Genomic DNA, 19,547 nt, shown 5'->3' on the forward strand with positions numbered 1-19,547 from the left:
TTTTCTTTTCCTGTTCAGTGCCATTACTTTGGACAACACACTGGTTATCTTGTCTACCGTGGCACCCGATGCCGGACGCTACTATGTGCAAGCTGTAAACGACAAGAATGGAGAGAACAAGACCAGCCAGCCCATCACCTTGTCAGTAGAAAGTGAGTAACCCCATATACGTACGCTAATCAAGGCTTAATTGGAAACGCATTTAGGCGTACTTTTACTTTTATTATCATGTCCAAGCCTTTTAAGTTTTTGAAGGAAATATTAAACATTCACTTGACATCATGAGCCTTTACATACCAGGCTCACAGTTTGATATATTGGCTTGAAAAATGTGTGATTACTAACTGTTTTTAGTAAGCCCCGGTGCAAAAACAGTATTTAAAATGGCAAAAGGAGAAAAATGTCAAATTCGGTGTCCATCAGAACCAACTTTCAACTGTCTTGATGAGAGCTAGATGTATGAGTTATGACCCAGAGATCAAACAGTAGTCTTCAGGAGAAAAGCCCAAAGGCACCTCTTCAGGTCAGGAGTGTGACCTGGTGCGCCTTCCTGACCTGATGCGCTCATTCAACATTCATCCTCCAGGCAGAACATTGTGTGCACACTGAAAGCACGTTGAAAAGAGAGAAGTTCTTTGGTCACGCCATTAGTCTGTGTTGACCAGCTGACCCTCTTGACAGTTTAGGTTCCCCTTTTAGTTCTTCCTCTTGACTAAAATGAAATTCAAGTTGAAGGCCTGCTTTAGAGACGATCCAGCGCATAAGTAAATTGCCGGCTTTAAGCAAGCGTTTTAACCCTCTCAAGACAGGCGTTGCAGATTTGCAACAGTTAAAAGCTAACAACCTGATTACCCCACATACATATTTTATGAGGTTTTTTTTACTCAGAAGTACCACTGCAGGTATTCTTTTGTGCATTAGCAACAAAAGCTTAATTTGAGCCTGAGAGGGTTAAAATACAGCAGTACTGGGAGTGTTCCAGAGATGCATAAAGAGACGACCTCAAAGGAATATAGACAGAATTTGTCAGGTAAATTTTTTAATTGTACCTGATTATGTTTCCCATCACTGTGGGAGATTTAAGCTTAACTACCTGAGTCTGTACCAATACTCGCACGTTGCAACATACATAAACACACACACCCACACACGAATACATGCACAAAGTAAGAGGAAGCTGTACGGACAGAGGCACAGGTAGATTGTTCTTCTGCCAAGTTAGTTAATATTCACAAGCATCCTTAGCTTGCATGACAAAAAAAACAAAAAAAACACAGAATACACAAATCAAACCAATTCGGTCGGCTTCAGCTCAGCAGAGTGAGATATAAGAGGAAACCTAACAGACAGCATCTTATGACATGGTAGACTGGAGTTCATTATGGAAGTGAATGAGGAGGGTGAGGGTAAGATATTATAGTTGACAACACAAGGGAGCAAAAATAGCCTGTGGCACATGTTGAGAACAATGGCAGAGTTGATTATACAAGTGCTAGAACACACACACACACACACACACACGCACGGGTTCAGGCTATACAGAGCACGTAGCAGGAGGTCTCGACTCAGCAGGTGTAATGGGAATACACGATTTATACGAATGCTCCTCACATATGCACACACATGTGCGCATGCATACACGCATACAAGCAATCAGATGCAGTCTGTTATGAAAGCCGGTATTTGGAGTTTGTGCATGTGTTTGACAGAGCGCTTGAACTTTGCATGTATGCATCACTTATTTGCTGCGGCAGCTGTTGCTGCAGTGATGCCTCTGACACTGTGAGCTTACCTGGGTCCGGCAGTAGTTGCCTAAGATTTGGCAAGGCCAAAGGACAAGGAAAGGTGGAGAGCAGGAGTCATGCTCAATTTACAATTTATATACTCGGGATGAAGTTTTAAAAATTCATTATAATTTCAGCAAGGCTCCTCCTGTGTTTTTGTTCTTCTCTTTAAAAAAAAAAAGAAGATTTCTTTTCTCTGCAAGATAGTAGTTTGATATGGACATCATATCTTGTGATGTGTGTGTTTGTGTCTGTGCATGCATCTTAACACCCAAGACTGGTTAGATTGAGTCATGACAGTCCCTGTAGCTACATCTGACATGTGCGCCCACAAGCACACTTCCAGGGCATGATGGGATTGACGGATCAGTGTGAATTTATCGCAGACGTGACACATCTCAAGCAGCACACACACACACACACACACTGGGGTTTCCTTGCCATGAGCTGTGCCATAATGAACACACACACACACACACTCAGACAAACTCACACAGAAATAAACAAGGATGAGCATGAAGTGTTGAAAATGTGGGCTCAGGCACATGCGGACACACGCGCACAACAGCCTCTTCGCTTCTTAAGCCTCATGTTAGTCAAACAGTATTTTTCTATCGCTGCTTCTGGTTCTCCGGCATATATCTTGTTATACACAGTGAGTGCACTGTCTCATCGTATCTGACCAATCTCTCTGTCAGAACTCAGATACAGTGCGTGCACTGGTCAGTTTCAATATTTCATGTCGATGAGCACCCACTGGGTGGAAATGAAATTTATAGGTCACTACAATCCAAAGAACCCAATGAAATCTCATCAGATTGTGCCTCTGTTAATTATATCCTATTCCCATCTATCAGGTTCATTGATCTTTGCTTAACATCTCCATGTTTTGTTGACATGTTTGTGTGGCGACCTGACTTTGTGTCTAGATGTTGGAGGTCCAGCAGATCCCATTGCCCCCACCATTATCATCCCTCCCAGGAACACCAGTGTGGTCACAGGCACATCAGAGGTCACGATGGAGTGTGTGGCCAATGCCAGGTAAAAATTCCTGGAAGTGCAGGGTTTCAAATGATTCAGTACAGTCCAAAATAGAGGATTTTATGGGGCTATTTTTCACAGTTGAAAAGAAAAATAGTCCCAGTGAAATGACCGTTGGTGATATATTGCTGCATGTCAGTGGCAAAACTCAGAGAACTGGGCAAATAGAACCAAAAACATCTACGGTGCTAGATTCTAATGGTAAAGAGTCAGAAGCTAAATGTACTTCAGCTGTATAATTATAATTTGCTTATGTCTGCTTATGTGACGTGTCACACTGTGAGGCTTTATGGGCTAGCACAAAACGAGCATTCTCACAGGGACATGGATGTTACAAACACATCTCACATCCTTCTTTCCTCTCACTAGACCTCTTATCAAGCTGAGTATCACATGGCGTAAGAACGGCGTGTTGGTGAACAGCGGTTTGAGTGACTTCAACCGCAGACTGACCATCCTGAGTCCTGTGGTGAGCGACGCCGGCTACTACGAGTGCGAGGCCATTCTGCGCAGCAGCAGCGTGCCTTCAGTCAGTGCTGGAGCTTATCTGCATGTCCTTGGTAAGAGCTAAAGGCTAAAATATGTTCCTGGCAGGGTCTTGTGTCTATTATTTTTGGGTATTAATATCACTTAGTACTTTTAGCTGTAATTTTTCCCAATACTTGCACACTTCCAGGTGACAATATCTATTTATGAAACTCATTACCTCATAGTTTCACACCAGTTCACACATTTTTTTTCTTAGAGGACAAAAGCAATAAAAAAAACCATTCCTAGAATTTCATGTGAATGTCTGACTATTATAATGGTTCACAAAGTTTATATGACTGAGTGCCACTTAGGAACCCAGCAAATGATGGAAGGCCATATATAAAAATGCATATCAACCACTTTTAGGCTTCTTTTTTTTTTAAACAGATGCATTTGTCAGGTTTAGTTTGCAATGATCTGCTTAAAATTGAATAGAAACCCCGGTCTCGTCGAGCGCTACTTTGTCATAGCATAACACGAAGTGCGGAGAAACTAAACCCACAGTCGTGAATTCTTTCCTTTTCACACCCGCTGGCCACATAAAATATTTCCATGGGGCACCAGTGGCCCGCAGGTAGCACTTTGAGAGCTCATGATCGATTACCTTGTAGGTTTACTCAGACACTGCATCACAAATACTATTTGAGTTTTTAGTGTTCAGTGCTGCCTGAGGACAGAAACACATTCGAGTGAAAGCACAGATATTAAGGAATTGCTCTCTCCTTGCTGCTTCAAAGTCAAGATAAGTTTGTCATTCTTCTCTCTCGTGCTTTGTTTGTTATTTGATATCAGTGTCTTTGCTTTTGCATTTTATACAACTTCAGTATTTGGAGCACATTACCATAATGTTTGTATTTCTATTCTTTGCCTGTTGGCCTTAAGGTTTAACATAGTTTTTAGGTGTTTATAACCTTTTTTTATTATGGTCAAGTTAAAGAACAGACTAATATTTTCAGTTTTGGTAGGTAGTTGTATGTACCTTCATATCAGCGTCTACGTGTAGCGACCCACATGCGTCACATATGTAGAAGTAAACTTTAACAGACAAGAGTGACTGTGCGAGCTTGATGCAAATATTCAGTCTCACTACATAAATGTGGTAAAAGCATGACTGTGAAGTTGTGAGGCAGTAAGGGGGAAGTGTTATTGATTTAAAAGGGAGAAAACTAATGGTTGGCCTCAAGAAATGGTTTAATAGCATTGCTTGAGTCACATTTATTCCATCTGACTGAAACACTTTGATGTTTTCAGGGTTATGATGTGATTCAAAGCACAACGTGGAAGGGGGGGGGGCTTTTTCCACGATACTGCTAACTGAGCCTTTTCTCTACCCCCCCCCCCCCCCTATAAGTTTGAAGGATAGCCTAACCATTACAGAATACCAATTACTCACTTCTATAATCAAACTACACAGCAAATCCAGCATGTCCAAATTAACACTGTCGGATTTGATTTCAACACTATTAAAGTGTCTATATGGGTCCACACCAGAGAGTGTTAATTTAACTCTTTTTGGAGAGTTGGTACGTTAACTCTGATTTAGTGTTAAACACCAAATCTGTCTGGAGTTGATAATTTAACACTTGGTGTTAAGAGTTTATATATTAACTCTCAAAGAGTATTTTAGTTTAACTACGTAAGAGTTATCTTCTAATTCATTCTAAAAAGCGGGAATTTTACTGTTCTGAACTTCTAGAAATTTCTTTTGGAAATAAACATTTACTAAAAAGACGCAATGGTTTTTGAAAAACATTTATTCTGAACTGTGCACCACAATTTCAAAACATTTTCTGAAAGACGTAACAGTATACATGTTCTCACTTTCATTAGAATTTTGTTTATCAAAAGGTCTGAGCTGGTAAATGCAAATAACAGCATCTCATCACTTATTTCTTCAATACAATATGCATGTCCTTCATTCATCCCTTTGTGGAACTTCAACGCACTTCTGCTCTCCCCCATATTCCATCTTCACAAGCATATCCTGTGCGGAGATTGAATAAAAATTAGTTGACACTAATTAATGGCACAAATAATCCAGTAAACAATTGCAGCACAGTAAAAAAAAAAAGGAATCCTCTTTGAGCCACTACTTGTGTAAAGTATTTTCCCAAAAGACAAGGACACAGGCAACAGGTAATACTGAACTAAATGTAAAACCTCAACCTTTTTCATTTTTACCTAAACCGTGTGCACAAAACTCTGGAGGGATCTATGCTAACGTAGAATCCAGTCAGGACGTCAGCTACTGCTGTTTGCTCGTTTGTTTGTTTTTTATGGGCGATCGTTTTCAGGCTTCAAGTAGCACCATTATACCAACATTTCACATTCTAGACATTGTTTTAGGTGTATTTGACCAAAAGTTTGACTGAAAATTCACATGCAAGCTTTTTTCAAGGCTGTGGTATTTGCCTGCAAACAATACCTTTCAGCTAGCTAAAACAGAATATTATGCTATCAGCGAGCAACATGGCTAATGCCTTTCACACAGCTTTGTCTCAACTCCAAAGAGCCACAGAAGTAAAAGCTCATAATAATAATTGAAACAATCTTTGAAAAAATGACTTACCAAGCATGGCAAACAACTCAAATATGTAGAGCAAAATGTTCTGAAACGGCTTCACTTCAGCTTCGATTGGAGCCGTGCTGGGGGCGGAGTCTGTGAATTTACTCTGTTGGTGTCATAGCCCCTGTAGGAGTTCAGAGTTAAGAGGTCAAGAGTTAATGTTTCCATTGTAACACCTCCAGATTTGACAGAGAAACACTCATTTTTAACACTCGATTTTAACTACTATCATTTTACACCTCAGAGTTACATTAAAAGAATGTGACTCTGCTTAGAGTAAAATTAACTCTACTTTTGCAAGAAGACTATTAACACCAAAACATTTAACACTTTTGAATTTGCTGTGTAGTCTCACCGTGTTCTGCTGCGTTATCTTATATTTGGCCCAAAATTCAATACGTTTAAAAGCAGAAATAACTTCTGCTTTAATCTCGCGTTGTTGTTTTTGTGTTTCACTAATGTGTCTGCTGTTTCAGAGCCACCACAGTTTATAAAGGAACCGGAGAAACACATCACAGCTGAGATGGAGAAGGTGGTTGACATTCCCTGTCAGGCACGGGGTGAGAGCTCGCTGGTATTACAATAAGAGAATGTAAAGTAAACCCTATCAGAGGAGAAATGTTTGAACTGAACCCCAAACTCTCACTCGCCCACCCTCTGCAGGAGTGCCCCAGCCAGACATTGTGTGGTACAAGGATGCTTTGCCTATCGACCCAGTGAGAACACCCAGGTACAGGGTGTTGGTGGGCGGCAGCCTCCAGGTCAACGGCCTACTGCCTGATGACACCGGCATGTTCCAGTGCTTTGCCCGAAATTTAGCCGGAGAAGTTCAGACCAACACATACCTGGCTGTTACAAGTAAGTGCTCCAGCAGCTTTTCAAGGAATTACTTCACCCAGATAATTGCTACTATTAAACATGTTGTAAAGTGCTGAATTTGAGCTAAACATTCACTTTTTCTTTTACTGAAATGTGTTAAATATTCATGCAGCTCTGCTAAGCTTCAGCTTTAGAAATGTCAAAGCGTAGTATTTTAAAAATGGAATCATTTCAGAATACTGAAAGCAGGTTGACTCTTGCATAGAATGGTTATAAATGGATGTATGGATTTACTCTCTGCAATTCAAGTAAAAAAGCTAAATTTGTTATTATAAAGACAAGTTAAGTCTTTATTTTCATTTAAAAAGGAAAATAACATCATGGTACCAAACAAAGCAGTGACCTGTGTATGACTGGGCTAGTAATGGCCAATCTCCCAGGACAAATGCGAAAAGTGAAGTAGGGTTTTGCTGTAAATGAGCGTGTGAGCTCAAGGGCCCTACGCTGAGTGAATAAAAGTCCAAATAAAAAAAAAAAGAAGTGACAGTCTGTTAAACAAACTGCTGCACTCTTGGTTCTCTGCCTTTGGAAAACAAACTAATTCTCATCATACAAGAACCTGACTTACTGTAAACACTGCAAGAAACACTCAACTTGGGACATGAAATATAGATGAAAACCACAAACAAAACTTTGGTTACAGGAAAAAAAAACACAGAGATGCATCTTTTTTTTCTGTAGTAGTGGCATTTTTGTCTCCTACTAAGAAATCCGATACCTAGGCAGTGAAGAAAAACACTTTAGATGTGCACTACGTCTGAAAGCAGAGTTGTGATTGCGGCGTCGCTGTCAGTTGACAATATTGCAGAAGGGAAGCTTCCCTATATAAACTAACAATTAGGCCAACAACGACTAAGTTTACATTACTGTGGAAAGGCGAAACATTAATCACGTTTGCTGCTAAACTGTAATCACCTAAATGATGGGAATTTAGAAGTCTTTTTTTTCCCCTGCGCTTCTGCCACTGTTGGTATTTGAAAATAACTGCTAATTTTGCTCTCACTGTGCATCTGTTTGGCAAGTTTCTGACATCTAATTTTCTTCACTTTGTCTCAGTTCCTGCTGCCTTCGCTCCACGCCGTGCCGCGTTATCAGAATTCATAATATTCCGTCTCGCTAAATCACCCCTTCCATCCCTGTTTTTCTCTCCTCTTCTTCTCTCCCCCCTCCTTCTATGATCTCATCTTATCGTCTTCCTTTTTGTCAACACAATCATGTTTGTACTTCTCCTTCAGCCCTACTCCCTGTGTCCTGAGATTAGCAGCGCACCTATGACAACTCCCTACTCCTCCTTTCCTCCGGGAGTGATACAGTTTTCTGTCATCCTATAAAAGCTTTGATTTATTGCATATCATAAATACGGATTTTAGTTATCTACAAATTGCCTTCTTTTTCTGTCTATACTTCTTCTCCATTCATTTTCTTTTCCTTCCTTTCATATCCGCTATCTCTGCGGGTGCAAAAAATAGACCGGCAGCAGACAGTTATGGCACCGAGGTGAAGCCTGTGTCAATCCGTTTGGAATTAGGGGGACAAAGCATCGACTAAACACTGCAGCTGGCTGCTGCTTACAAGAAATACGTTTGAAGTGGGGCTTTGCCTCAGACAGTTATTCTCTCACCTCTATAACCCTCTTACCCTCTCTCGTTACTGTACTGAGCTTCCTTTATTCAGTGTGTGTTTGTCTACCCTCAGGCATTGCCCCGAATATCACAGCTGGACCCTCTGATAGCACTGTGATCGACGGGATGTCAGTCATTCTGCACTGTGAGACCTCTGGAGCTCCAAGACCAGCTATCACCTGGCAAAAAGGTCTCTTTTACACGCATACTCACACCACGAGAGATTGTGATGTCTGTTATCTGTAAAACATTGGGACCACAGTTTGCTGTGGCTTAACAAATAAAGCCTGATATGATTCCTTTACTGGGATTTACCTTTTGCCATGTTTTTGTGTTTGCATTCCAATAGCAGATCAGGGAAGCAGCATCCTTGTTTTTGACAATCTGCTTTTCTCATTTTTTTCCCTTCTGTTCTGTGTGACCCTTTTCTCTCTGCCTACCACTTCTGCTGTCCGTTCCCATATGCCAGGTGAGCGCGTGTTAGCCAGCGGTTCAGTCCAGCTGCCCCGGTTCACCCTGCTCGAATCAGGCAGCTTGCTCATCTCGCCTTCACACATCTCTGATGCCGGGACCTACACTTGCATGGCAAGCAACTCCAGGGGCATTGACGAGGCATCTGCTGACCTTGTTGTTTGGGGTAAGTGGGCTTTTAAAAACACATATACCTGATGTAATGTGTTGAAAAAGTCCTAACTTTGTGATAAAAACAGAAAATGAAAGAGTAGTGCAGTTTTACTGAGAGACGTGTTTATCAGGAAACAAGGTTGTGCTGTATAATAACAAAGGAATGCTCAATTTCTAAAAACAAAAGCATTCTTCTGTGCAAGCCTGGATTCATCATTTTGGTGTTTTCTTCAAGAAGCCATCAAAAGACAAAAGACAAACCAGGAGCAAGTCATTTCGACTGAAATGAGTTTCCTGAAATTCATTTTTTTTGACATTTTGTAGACCGTTTTCCCCTCTCTCACTTCCTTCATCTTTTTCTCCGTCTATCTCTTTCTTTTCTTCTTTATTTTGTGTCCACAGCTCGCACTCGGATTACCACCCCCCCACAGGACCAGAGCGTTATCAAAGGAACTAAAGCCATTATGAACTGTGGAGTCACACACGACCCAAGTGTGACAGTCAGGTAAGGGTCCATTTAGAAACACAGATTAATTAAGGCACAATGCATATTTATATACAACAGTTTCTACAGGCTGTTAGTAAAACTGATGTCACCTGAAAGCAGTAGATGCTGTTACTCAAAAAAGGAGGCCAACATAAAATAGGCAGGTTAAAAGGGAGTCATTCCCTTTTTTTCTTTTTCTTTTGTTTTTAATGAAAAAGGGCAAAATACAGCAAATCCAAAAGCGAAAAGTCAAACACTGAAAGCAAGCAAGCACTGGGAAGGAGCTAATGCATGCAAACAAGCAGGAGAAAAAGTGAAGAGAAGCAAAGTAAGTCGTGCGGTTTGTCTTCCTGATTAACCCGTCCCACGAAAGGTGAATAAGTTTTACCCAAGCTAAGCTGTCATGTCTTATATCTGTGAGAGATACGGATTCGTAGCAGAGGGAACTTCATTTTTTTTTTTTTTTTTTTTTTTAATTCATTTTCAGGCACAACAAATACCTATATTGAACATAAATTACACAAAACAAAAAACAAAACTTGCCTGAAAAAGGAGTGGGACGAAGAAAACTTATTAAATCCCACCCCTATACTCACTCATCAACAAAAAAAAACAATAAACTTCCCGCAGCTACGCCCATCATTGCATACAGACCCATCAACAGCCCCGGGCAGATACAAGCATCTAAGCGGCAGCTCGCAACCAACAATTAGAGCCTTCATAACTGAATACAGAATATATAAATTATAAATTGCATTACCACAGGTAACAGGCAGTAATAACTACAAGTAACAGACACACATACATATACATACATATATATCTACACACACAAGTACATATATGTACATACATACGCACACTTTATTTTTTATTTTGGAATCCATACCTCCTTGATTCATTTTTTTTTCCTCCTGGCAGAAAACTATTTCAAAGCCAGTTCAGTGTACTGTAGGCATTTGTATAGGGACCTTACTCTAAGACGTTACCTTGTAGGCAAGGTTTGAATTATTTCTATTTTCTCTTTATTTGCTCCTGAAACAGTTATACACGCTGTCAGGTTTGCAGCTGAGAGAAAATACCTGAAATTGTCTCAACTGGCACAAGAATACATCTAAGCAGCCCACTAATTTAATTAAAGTAAAATTTACCTGTGCCTTAATGATGCGGCGTTGATTGGTAACCCTATTAATTTACACACTCACAGTTTGCAGCCAGCGTTTCCTTCAGACTTTAGCTGCCACAATTGTGTTTCTTTTAGCCATTGTTATATTTCTTTAATCTTCATTCCTTTTATGGTGGCTATAATAGTTTTCCTTGTGATCTCTAGACCTATATGTGTGTACAAATGTTCATCTGGGGCATGTCAGTGTGTGTCACAGATGCATTCTTCATTGTTTGGGGCAAAATTTTAAAAAACTTACTTATTTAGTAGGATATAACATTTTGGAAGAAACTTTTTTTTAAAATTAAAAACAACAACAACAAATCTGAAACTTTGCCAGCCCTATCATCTAAATGTGCCAATGCCCACGGTGTCCACAGATCAAAAAACCGAGTTTCAAATGTAGGAGTCACATCCTCAAAAGCTGCAGAATCTTTTTTAGTTCACGCCAGGAGAAAGATTCGACCAACACATACTGATCAGAAGACCCCAGAGACCTTTACTAATGAATGTGGGTGCCTGACCGTGCAGAGGAATCTTAACTTGACTTCTCAATTTGATGGCAATTTAGCATAAAAAAAAAAATCAAGGCTAGTTAAAAGGACCTGTTTAGAAGCTTTGCACCACTATCTGGATCACTTCTAAGGGACTCAGCCGTGTCTTCCTGGTGAAGAGAAGATTAAAATAGATTAACTCATCCTGAAACTCATCCTAACCTATTTTTATGTATTTCTTACATGTTTAATACCTAATAAATCTCTGCAGCTGAGCTTTTTGTTTTTAGATTGGCTAATAAAGACGCTTCATCCTCAGCTTGGTTGTGTATGTCATTTAATACCCTTATTATCTTATTTTCACCACTACAATTCTGCTATAGGGAAGGGTTAAGGGTCGCACAAAAATAAATAAATACATGCACTGAATTGCTGTTACTACAGAGAGGAAACCTGTGACCTAGACATACACCTACGCCTGTTAACCATGTTTGTCAGCCACCAGCATATACATATTTCTTTACATAAAGAGTCCCTCGCACAATATTTTACAGCTGCTGCCCAAACCAGCGCAACAAACAACCCTTCCACAGAAAATGTAGTGAACTCCGAGCATGTAGCTGACATCAGTAGTGATCAATAGTCCCTTTCTACTCGGAGGAGAAAGCTGCATTTGAAGCCACGTTTGTGCCGCGCAGTTTTGATGAGTGTGAATCGGTCGTTTGATATGCACCCGTCAGCCGCGATGATATGCGGGGCACCTGTGATGGTGAGTTTGAAGAGACAGGGGAGAGGAAGATGAAAAACCACACTAATGACATGTTTTTCTTAGATTGTGGTCGAATAAAAGAAAACCAAAACCTCAGTTTACTCTTTGCTTTACTGTCAAAAAGAGTTAACCTGCAATCTGAAGGTGACATACATATATATGTACCTGATAAGTTCCACTCTACAGCGGGTGGCAATTAAATTATCCAGCGTTAGCTTCTGGAAGTATGCTAGAAACGACTTTTGACAGATAATTTCATGGATTTAATTGAGCAATAAAGTGTAAAGAATGTGCTTAACATGCAGTATGAGTGTGTGCGATTGGCGTGCAGGTGGTGAGTAATGCTATATTGTGACTAATTGTAATAATGGAAAAAACACAGAGGCTGGTGAATATCGCAGTTTCCTTTTTTTAAAAATGTGTTTAAATTGATTGACTGATGCAGTGGAAGGAATGGATGCAGCAGATGATGATGACGTTGATGACATTTAACAAGCCAGCTGACTGAAGTCTTTGTATTCCAGGCATGTCTGGGAAAAAGAGGGCTCAGTGATAAATGTTCAGTCCATCCCCCGCATGCGGCTAGATGCAGATGGTACGCTTCACATCTCCCAAACCTGGTCAGGTGACATAGGCACCTACACATGCAGAGTGACCTCTGTTGGAGGCAACGACTCCCGCAGCGCGCACCTCCGTGTCAGGTAACAAGCCCTCCTCCCATCATTCACCATCACCATCGTGCGACTTTCTATTTACCGGCCTTCCTTTTTCCTCTCACCCTTTTGATTCTCCAATATTCTCCAGTGTAAAAACACAGGAAGCAACATGTTCTTTGTAGAGACACAACACACACACAGAGGCGCAGCACAGACATTTACATGCATACGCATGTGCGAGCGCCAGACACATGAGTGCTTACCACCACTGCTAATTCTGTCTGTTCCTATTGACACTCTCACCTGACACACTTCCAGCCCCAGGGGACCTCCGCCTCCATTCTCCATCTCCGATACTACACATGCATGCACGAGCGCTTCTGTTTTTATTCTCAAATCCCTCGCTTCCACATAACTTTGCCTGCTACGGTTATACTTTGGCACACAGAGAGCCACAGCAGCGAGAGTGAATTGAATATGAATGTGACATCAAACTTTCTGTTTGCCAGACTGACTGACTGATTGTTTCTGTCTTTGTTTATCGTGCTATCGGCCGTCTCGTTGGCTGCCTGCCTTTTGACTGAGTTACCGTCTATATCAATTCATTGCTATAAGGTTTATCTATCAATCTGTCTGTGCTTATCTGAATTTATGGCTGAATGAATTAATGATCCTCTGCTTTGGCCTCATTTATTCATGTCTCCCTGTGCATTTTCTTTCTATCTGTCTCCTTATGCCTTTCAATCCCTTTCCTCCCTCCAGTGATATCCATCTCGTTTTGTTTGCCTGTGTGTCCATCTTGACAAGGAACCATCTTTGCTGTCTCGTCTCGCCACATTTCATCACCTGTCTAACTGATCTCTCTCTTACAAAAGATTTTTGCCTTACTTTAGATCTGTACAAGCGATCTTCAGAGAAAAACGAAACGTTCGCTAACTCCCTTGGCTCCGCGGCTTGTTTGCTGTAATAGAGAGATTCTTTTATTTATCGCTCTTGTCCTGCTGTTCCCTGCAGACAGTTGCCCCATGCCCCAGAGAACCCTACGGCCGTGCTGAGCAAATCTGAAAAAAGAGCCATCGACCTGGCTTGGGCCAAGCCTTTTGATGGCAACAGTCCCCTCATACGCTATATCCTGGAGGTTTCTGAGAACAGTAAGTCATAAAATGTCCTGTCTGTTCCAGTCATGCATCCTTCTCCTGCATCCTTCTCTACCTTCTATTTGATGAGTTAGGTTTGGGGAACTCAGCTCATGGGATTAACAGTGCAGCAGTGAGTTAAAAAGAGGCTGGTTTAGACTCCTGTGTTCACAGTGTTTTTCCCAAGGAGCTTAAATGTAAACAAATACAGCAAAAAATTACAAGAAGATTAAATAGAATTTGAGATCAGGATCAATATCACTAATTAGAAATGTCCATCATTGCCTTTAGGCTCAGCATGGATTTGTAACTATAGCGCAGTCGCTCTGTCCAATTTGCATTGCTGAATTAAATGCACTGAAACGAGGGGCTTGTCACTGTCGGGTTATAACACTCATAAAAGTTTCATTATGACATGATTACCATTGAAAAGTAACCCGATGCAGAACAAATGCCGGTATAAGCAATTTGTTCGACTGGCATAACATCAGCGTAACACCTCTTTGGAACACTTTCATATAGCCTACAGGCCTTCTTTTGCATATAGCGAGTAGACACCGGTAGCATCTCCTCTGTCATATTACTAGCGCCAAGCTTCTTAATTTTCCTCTGACTTGCTGCTTTAGCCGAACTAAAAACTAGCCGCTGTCGTTTCAGAGCTGTTGCACCAGCATCATTTCCCTCCTCCGTGGGCCACCGGCGTTGTGGAGCGTCTGTGCTAATCTTGCAGGTGTCCGTTATTAAATTTGAAGTAGAACTCTGTGCAGCTGACACTTATTATCACCCAGGCACGCAATTAGAGTTTCACTGTTGTGTCTTTCGTCTTCAAAATAAAGTAAATACTTCCACAGCTTCTCTCTTTTCTGCCATCTTGTAAGCTGAGCTACACGAGCAGACTGGTATTTGTCAGTGTCACGGAGTAAGAGGGAAACGGAAACAATGCTTTTGGGACTTTTGCTTTGTATTGTTTTGTAGAATCAAAGAGAACAGGAAGGTGAGGTAAACAGTATTAACATTAATGGTTTGCCAATTTGGAAGAAGTCCCTGAATAACTGAGGATCCAGGTTTTCCTGCCATCAAAAAACATGCTAGGCTGATTCTGCTGTTGTTGTCCCCTTGATAAATGCACTGGCTTAAATCTGGAGTTGGTCTCAGGGTGCTGTATGTCAGCTGCTCTCTGCTCCTAATACTTAAATGCAGAGACCAAGTTTCCCTGTGGGTACCAATACTGTTATTGCTCTTCTATTTTGGGTTTGTTTGTTTTTTCAACCATTGCTTGGTTTGTTTCATTAAATTGAATTTTAAAACCTTCTAAGACAAAATGACTGGAAGGCATTAAATTGAAAATCCCTTTTGATATTGGTGAAATTCCTTGGAATGTAGCACTCCTTCCTGAATGGAACAATAGCAATAACTCAGGTGTGTATTTGTGTGGATGCGCATGTAGGAAAAAAGGTGTAAAAGTTGATTTTCTGTCTTGTAGATGCTCCCTGGGCCATCCTGCTGGCCAATATTGAACCAGAGTCCACAGCAGTGACGGTCAACGGCTTGATCCCAGCTCGCTCCTATCAGTTCCGCCTCTGTGCTGTTAATGATGTGGGAAAGGGACAGTTTAGCAAGGAGACAGACCGGTGAGCTAAAGACACTTTTTATATCTCACATCAACATTTTAAAAGCTTTTTTGTCCCTTTCAGCACACCATTTAATTGGCAGTAGCAGTGAGAAACCTAAGCAATGTCAAAAAACAAGAGTCAAAACAGGACTTTGTTGGTTGTTAGTAAACAGTACATTGTGTATATGAGATCTGTTTCCTAGACAACCGGATTGACTGATCCCTTCAGTCAAGAGTCGAGAGAAGAGGGATATACATGTAAGCCTCCCGAGGAGAATACACATACAAACGTGCGCAATTGCATGTAAACACGCATTTTCAAACGCGCATTTTCAAACACACAAACACCTACTGACTCTGAAAGCCACAGGGAGGATTTAGGTTTGAGGCGAGACCGCTGTTGGCTTCTCTGTGGCCTCACACAACTTCAAGCACTGATTGTTCTCCCTATCCCTTCTTGCCTCCATTCTTTTCCTCCACCAGTCTGTCACGCTGCCTCCTGCTGGGAGCTCCCAAGCCATAGGAGAGCCATAGGGAGCTTCATTTGTGTGTCACGGGGGGTGCAGCACAGAACTCTCCACGAGACCATTTGGGACAGTTAGTGCCAGTGATCTCGCTCCCATCTCTCATACACATTTTCTCCCCAGACACACGGGGTGTTTTATTACAGTAGAAATATAGCTTTTAGGTAGCCTAGGTACCCTTTCAGTTCCTCAGAGGTGATTTCAAGGTGGTGAGTATTGCACGTATTTCGGAGAGCAAAAGCAAACAAGAAACGGTGACAGTTTTTTCACAAACAAAAGGATATGGAAGGACACAGTTATGAGACAGAAGATATTGTACGGGGAAATGCTTCAGCTGGAATTTCTTCATTTTTTAAACTTCTGCATCGAGTAGCTGGAGCATTAAAACTAAAATCCTGCCTGCCTAATAACTCATTGGTCTCCCTTGAAACAAGCTCTGACCTATTAAGGTATAGACATGAGATCTCTGGGGTTGCTTTAGACCTTTGTGAGTGGGACCTCTGTGGACTGAACCTGTTGCAGTGCATCCCACCGGATTCCTATTCCTTTAGCTATTCCTGAAAGGGTTTTTGTGGGGCAAGATTTTATGCTGAGAAAAGGACTGTATGTGTGCGCTGGGTCTATAGAAATGTTTACGTGGCTGGTACATGACTGCCAGGACCCAAAGCCCCCCATCTCACATGCTTAGAGACCAGCAACGACCCTTTGCCAATTCAAAATCCTTGCAAACTTTACTGAGGCTTAAGATAGCAGAAAGCAGACAGCAGAAATAGATGTTTGGTGTTACACACGAGTTATCACATGTTAGTGGTTTTAATATAATGTCTTATCAGTGCAATATTTGTGTGTGTGTTCTGCAGGGTCTCTCTCCCAGAGGAGTCCCCCAGTGCTCCTCCTCAAAATGTCATTGCTAGTGGTCGGACCAACCAATCTATCATGATCCAGTGGCAGCCTCCACCGGAAAGCCACCAGAACGGCATCCTCAGAGGCTACATCGTTCGGTAAAATCTCCACAGACACCTCCCTGTCTCTTACATTTATGTGAATGGTTAGAATTTACACAGTGTTGATGGTCCATGTTTTAAAATGAGGGACTCCAAGTACTTTCTCAAGTCAGTGTAATAGAAATTTGATCATATTTTATATTTAAAGGAAGCTACAAAGTGGTGTGCACATCTATTGTGCTTCCTTTGTCAGTGTTCTTACGTGATGATGGATTTCGTTTTTGATTTGTGACCTTCATATTTTGCATTTGCACTTTCTTTCTGAACAGACAGAAGTCTAAATGCTTTTCTACAGTGTAAAATATTCTTCTAACTTTATTACCAGTGCATATATTATTGATCCATCTATTTTAATTTATGTCTTTGGTTTTGGAGTGGAAAACTACTAGGAGCAGCTCACTTGGAGTATGTTTTACATCCCTTACCGCTGTATTTAAAGATATACATGCATATCTTGTCTGTGAGGAAACAAAACAAAACAAAATTTAATGGCTGATTTGACTTAAAAAAAACTTCAGCAAGTCTATTAGGTAAAGTCAGCAATATGCCAAACTGACTGTAAATCCTGTAGGCATGTAATTAGTTTGGTTTTCTGTCAGGCTTTTTATTCATTACATCCAAATAAAACAGCAGGTGTTTTCCAGACAACAGTCAGTGCTGTCAGTTTTTAATTGCTTGTTGGCTAGTGCTTTGTCTCCCCCTAGCAGGGATTCTAATGCACTGCTGGGCTCAGGTAAAATAGTAATGTCTTTGTCAGTGAAACAACTAAACTGTCAGAGATAAGGTACAAAATCTGCAAACACATGGACTCTCATCCAGAACAGGTGTCCAATCTTCTGAATAGTCCAACAAGTTTATACATGTCTATCACAGGTATCGTCTCACTGGGCTGCCTGTGGACTACCAAATCAAGAACATTTCCAGCCCAGATATGACCACACTGCTGCTGGAAGACCTCATCATCTGGACCAATTATGAGATTGAGGTGGCTGCCTACAATGGGGCAGGTTTGGGCACTTTCAGCCATAAGGTTACTGAGTGGACCCTGCAAGGAGGTAAGCACTCAATAGCTCTTTCCTTCTTATTTAATGTCCCATTATTCAGTGAGCATGCATGTATATTATTTTTTACTAAATTCAGTCAAGCTTATCTTTAAGATGTGTCAATCAAGCATTCAGTATCTTACAAATACAGTGTAAATCTTTCATTTTATTTTATTTCTGCATATATATTACTGAAATCAGCTCTAAAAGCTAGTGCTAACTGTTATCTTCTTTGTAAGAAACACAATGATGTGACTCTAAAACCCATAAATAGGTCACACCACTGCAAACAAACCCACAAAGAGTTCTGGTGTAAGGTTTAAGTACCAGAGAGAGAGTAATGGTGGTATCTGCTCTGACCTACGCAGCAGCAATCAATACTGACATCTAAACAGATGCAGGCAGACTTCCAACAGCGAATTGAAAAGCATTGTCACACCCTTGCTTTTTGCCTTCTGTTCTTCTTTTATTTTTTCTTCCGCTCTGTCTCACTTTTTCTTCCTCTCCTCATCCATCCCAGTGCCCACCATAGCTCCAGGCAACGTGCAGGCCGAGTCGGTCAACTCAACAACTATCCGTTTTACGTGGACAGCCCCTAACCCCCAGTTCATCAATGGCATTAACCAGGGCTACAAGGTCAGTAGACGCCGCAGTGTCAACACCACCAGTCATCACATCCACTTGGCAGACCTGTCACAGTTGAGCATGTAGTATTACATGTAGCACAGGGGATTGAAAAGCCAGGGGGGTTAACGACATTTGGTGCCAGTGTGAACAATGGATTCTGTTCACCGATTTGTCAGTCTGAGGTCATTCTCTTTATCCTCACGACCATTTCTCATATGTAACTTTGTAAGGCTGCGTGCCCATAATGATAAATGTCTTCATTATTTTGTCAGACGCTCTCAAATGTAGGCTATCTCTGCCCCTCTTGTGTGCACCTTGAATAAATGTAGCCCACAGGGATTCTCAAAACTGCATCCATGGTGCAGTTGTACTTTTCTGCTGACTCCACTGAGACTTAATTATGTTTTTGGGTTTTTCTTCTCTCTCTTTTTGTCTGTCTGTTGAATGACAGTCCACAAGTCTTAGTCAGCTTGGTGGAAGGGTCATACTGTAAAGACCCAATCTGAATTTTAAATACCAGGATTTTCTCCCGGAAAAGAGACTTAAGAAGCAATGAGAAAAGGGGAGGTAGATAGTGTGGGCGGTGATAGAAAGTGTGTCAAAAGCAGAACAGAGAGCTGGAAAATGAAGGCGGACAATCAAGCATTTATCCCGCTGACATCCTCTAGCCAATTCTTTACTTCCCTGGAAGCTCGCTCACTCTGAAAACTGGAAACAACCCAATAGACAACCATTGGGACTCATTACCAAGCAGCTAATTGGTCAATCCAGACCCCATTTGTAGATGCTATATGGTGTGCAATGATGGGATGCTATCATGTCTCTCTTGAGCCTACATTGGCGGAGTTATTCAGTCACTCTCCCCCAGTCAAAACCTCTTTAGGGCATTTTTCTAAATATATTTGGGAGAGCTATGATGCCAAATCTCTCCTCGGAGTGGCTTAGGACCACCACAGAGAGACACTACTGTTAGTTTTGTGAGA

The 19,547-nt window shown here is 41.3% G+C and overlaps 1 protein-coding gene and 1 long non-coding RNA gene across 9 annotated transcripts in view; one reads left to right on the forward strand and one right to left on the reverse strand.

Annotated features, from left to right (window-relative positions):
* The window catches only part of sdk2b (sidekick cell adhesion molecule 2b), a 293,816-nt gene that overhangs the window by 242,410 nt on the left and 31,859 nt on the right, over window positions 1-19,547 (forward strand). For all 8 annotated transcript variants that reach the window (XM_085416873.1, XM_085416876.1, XM_085416874.1 and 5 more), the window contains exons 5-18: window positions 19-152; window positions 2,714-2,825; window positions 3,195-3,385; window positions 6,399-6,482; window positions 6,586-6,780; window positions 8,497-8,613; window positions 8,893-9,060; window positions 9,450-9,552; window positions 12,487-12,663; window positions 13,633-13,769; window positions 15,238-15,385; window positions 16,751-16,891; window positions 17,768-17,949; window positions 18,458-18,573. In XM_085416873.1, coding sequence (XP_085272999.1) covers window positions 19-152; window positions 2,714-2,825; window positions 3,195-3,385; window positions 6,399-6,482; window positions 6,586-6,780; window positions 8,497-8,613; window positions 8,893-9,060; window positions 9,450-9,552; window positions 12,487-12,663; window positions 13,633-13,769; window positions 15,238-15,385; window positions 16,751-16,891; window positions 17,768-17,949; window positions 18,458-18,573 — 2,005 coding nt within the window. The remainder of the gene's footprint in view (window positions 1-18; window positions 153-2,713; window positions 2,826-3,194; window positions 3,386-6,398; window positions 6,483-6,585; window positions 6,781-8,496; window positions 8,614-8,892; window positions 9,061-9,449; window positions 9,553-12,486; window positions 12,664-13,632; window positions 13,770-15,237; window positions 15,386-16,750; window positions 16,892-17,767; window positions 17,950-18,457; window positions 18,574-19,547) is intronic.
* LOC146663925 (uncharacterized) lies at window positions 5,093-6,222 on the reverse strand. The gene is made up of 2 exons (XR_014913079.1): window positions 5,926-6,222; window positions 5,093-5,340 (listed from the first exon to the last, which is right to left on the reverse strand). It is a non-coding gene; the product is annotated as an uncharacterized LOC146663925 (long non-coding RNA).

Source organism: Rhamphochromis longiceps, linkage group LG8 (genome assembly GCF_057381845.1).
Source record: "Rhamphochromis longiceps isolate RC_006_pf linkage group LG8, R_longiceps_female_GT1.1, whole genome shotgun sequence".
NCBI lineage: Eukaryota > Metazoa > Chordata > Actinopteri > Cichliformes > Cichlidae > Rhamphochromis > Rhamphochromis longiceps.